Below are 3,046 nucleotides of genomic sequence, written 5' to 3' on the forward strand. Positions count from 1 at the left end.
AGGGGTTGTGGTGCCGGGATTCCCTTCCCGCGGCACGCATGTTCTGCTGTTTTGCTTCTCCACACTGACATAGTGATGATCAATGCCTGTGTGGTTTTTCTTTTGTGTGTGCGTGTGTGTGCGTTGTTATTTTTCCCCTTTGCTCGGCATTTGCATCTGAGCTGCACGAGTGGGAGGCGTAACACTGAGGGGAGAATTTGTATCGTATCAAAGTCAATTGATTTTTATTCCTTGTTTTTCTTCTTATTATGCGTTTTCCTCTATATATGCCTCGAGGCGTCTGTGCAGGCGTATACCGCAGAATATTATATATATATATATATATATATATATAATATAGCATAGTATTTCCATTATTACACGTGTTGCTCTAACGGCTCTTTAATCGAGCCGTGCGGCCATTGTAGTTTCAGTTGTTGCAGCAGCAGCAGCAGCATCGGTTCACGAATGGGCTGCACGCAGTCAAAGGGGGCCACCAAAGACCCGCGAAAACCCGCCGGCGCGGCGTACCGTCGCAACAGTCGGAACAGGGGTGATGTACCGGATCATGTGCCAGAGGGGAGCGACATTGAGCCCTTTGCTCCCAGCCCATCGCTTCGAAAGTGGTACGACACGCAGCTCGAGGAGGGGCGCAAATACTTCCGCACACCGTCACCTCCAGAGGTCAAGACACCCCCTCCCGGTGTCACCAAAAAGAAGAAGAAGCAGGCTGGTGCAAATTTGCCAACAAAGCAGAAGATGCTGACACTCTACCATGTGGCACCCCTGAAGCATGTGGTTGGGAAGGGACAGTACAGTCAGGTGATGCTGGCCGAGATGACGGTGCGCACAACAACCGCGGATGCATTAGTCAAGGATGCCATTGAGGTACAAAACAAAGGCAAGCTGGCCCGTGGCTCTCCATCTGAAACAGGGAAAGGTGGGCAGGAAGTAGTAGCGACGGGGCCCAAGTACCTCATTTCATGCAAGGAATACGAGTTGGTGGGGGAAAGCACTTCTTTTGTGTTCAACCGACTGCGGGACGAAGTACACCGCCTCGCACGCCTCTCGTTCAGCTCACGTTTGTTAAAGGTGCTACAGATGGAGAGCGTGTATGAGAATTCAAAGGAGGGCGGTGCCAATGTCCTCAGTGGGCCGGAGCATCTGGCAAAGGGCCGGAGTAATGTCCTGGCGGCTGCTTCTGGTGGCCGGCAGGCTACGCGGAAACTCAGTGGTCGTCTTGCAGGACAAGCGCCACACCAGCCACCCGACAAGGTGCGTATCTACATGGAGTACGCCAAGTATGGCACACTACAGAACGCGCTGCTCACGGAGATCCCTAAGAAGTTTGGTAAGACGTACATGCATGAGCTTACAGCAAGAGCATATCTCCGCGAGGTCCTTGTGGCATTAGCATTTCTCCACGAGAATAACACGGCCCACACAGATTTGTGCGCCAAGAATGTGTACATCATGAACAACATCGGTAGCGTGTACGCCACATGCTTCCCAGCATACATCGCCGACCTCCCTGCTGGGCGGTTCGCCAAGGTTCCGGCAGGATGGGTCCGTCGCGTGCTGGCACTCATGGACCCTGCGAGCATGCAGCCCCAGTATAACGTAGAGTTTGTAGGGTCGATTCTGAATGACAGTATCGTGTCACATCTTGGCTGGAACCCAAATGATGAGACGTCAAGGGCAAACGGCCCTGGTGACGCGGAGCCGATCACAGCAGAAAAAGCAGCACCAACACAACCGCCATCAGAGGGGAACAAGAAAGCCACCAATGCAAATGCCCCCGCGGAGGAGAACGAAGTGGATGATGAAGGGTGCCGTTGGGTGGATGACGAAGTCAAACTATACCTGCAGGGAAACGACTATACCGATGACGATACTCTGCCACTTCCCTCACCTGGCTCTAGTGTGGGCCCAACTAACGTTTTCAAGAGTCCTAACTCGGAAGGACTAACAATCGTGCACACTGGCTCCTTCTTTCGGTCACCACCAATGCAGACCTGGCTGCTGCCGCCGCACCCGTACAGTTCAGTGACATCAGCGGATTGTGGAGGTGCTGTGCAGAACAATAATAGCATTAGTAGGTCGGTAGGGGATCCAGTTGGAGACAGTTTAGGCCCTTCCAGTGGTGACCTTGCTCCGTCGGCTGGTGGACACGCTGAGCATGGCGAGGCCAGCCTAGCGGTACGCTCAGGAAGACGGCGCCCGCGCAAACCCCTGATTAAGTTGGGTCACTACGGCCTGATACGCTCCATCCTCGTCGGCGATGGGGAAGGCACGGCTCACAAGTTGGGCTGTGTGACGCATTTGGCCCCGGAGGTCATGCGACGCGCGCCCTTCACACCGGAGAGTGACATCTACGCCTTTGCCATGATGTTTATTGAATTGACAACTCCCAACGGCGACGTATTCGCGGACCTTCGCCCAAAGAACATGCCGTTGCCACACACACGAGAGGAGAAGACCGCATACGACTCACAGTGGCTGGTGAACATCAAACGATATCTCATGCAGCACGACAACGTGGTGCCGCTGCCGCCGCAGCTGTCGGACGAGTGCAAGGCGATGCTGCGGCAGTGCCTCAGGTATGACCCAACGAAACGACCAACGGCGGTGGAGCTGCTGCAAACGAAATACTTCTTGCTGGGCCACTGGGTCAACGTGGCGACGAAGGAAGAACGCATGGAGGCTCCGTGGCTCGACACGAACTACGAGGCGGCGGCGCAGGCCTCGGGGCTGCCGCGACTGCCGTCGGAAATTACTTTCTACCAAACGAGGGCGGTGCTGCGCTCGGCATTGGGGAAAAAAAACGGCGACGCGAAGCAGACGGCGGACCGCACGTGAGGCGCGGCGTCGCATATGCCTGGCGCCGGGTGGGCGGGGCGGGGGGTGCTGATGGAGCGCATGTTGCAGCGTCTGCGGTATGAGGAAGAGGAAGAAGAGAGAATGGTGAATGCCAGGGGCAACGAACCACCTACACTGGAATCTACAAGCAGCTAGAGGTTGTTTGGGGCCTTTTCTATTCCGCTTCATTTCGTTTCCCTTTTTTTTT

General features: G+C 55.0%; 1 protein-coding gene across 1 annotated transcript; it reads left to right on the forward strand.

Moving 5' to 3' along the window:
• Window positions 1–447: 447 nt before the first annotated feature.
• Window positions 448–2,838, forward strand: DQ04_07691030 (putative protein kinase; the record flags this gene model as incomplete). The annotated part of the gene is made up of 1 exon (XM_009315274.1): window positions 448–2,838. One exon carries the CDS (start codon window positions 448–450, stop codon window positions 2,836–2,838), a length of 2,391 nt encoding a protein of 796 aa, XP_009313549.1.
• Window positions 2,839–3,046: the final 208 nt, after the last annotated feature.

The sequence above is a fragment of the Trypanosoma grayi genome (genome assembly GCF_000691245.1).
Source record: "Trypanosoma grayi strain ANR4 Tgr_769_V1, whole genome shotgun sequence".
Lineage (NCBI taxonomy): Eukaryota > Euglenozoa > Kinetoplastea > Trypanosomatida > Trypanosomatidae > Trypanosoma > Trypanosoma grayi.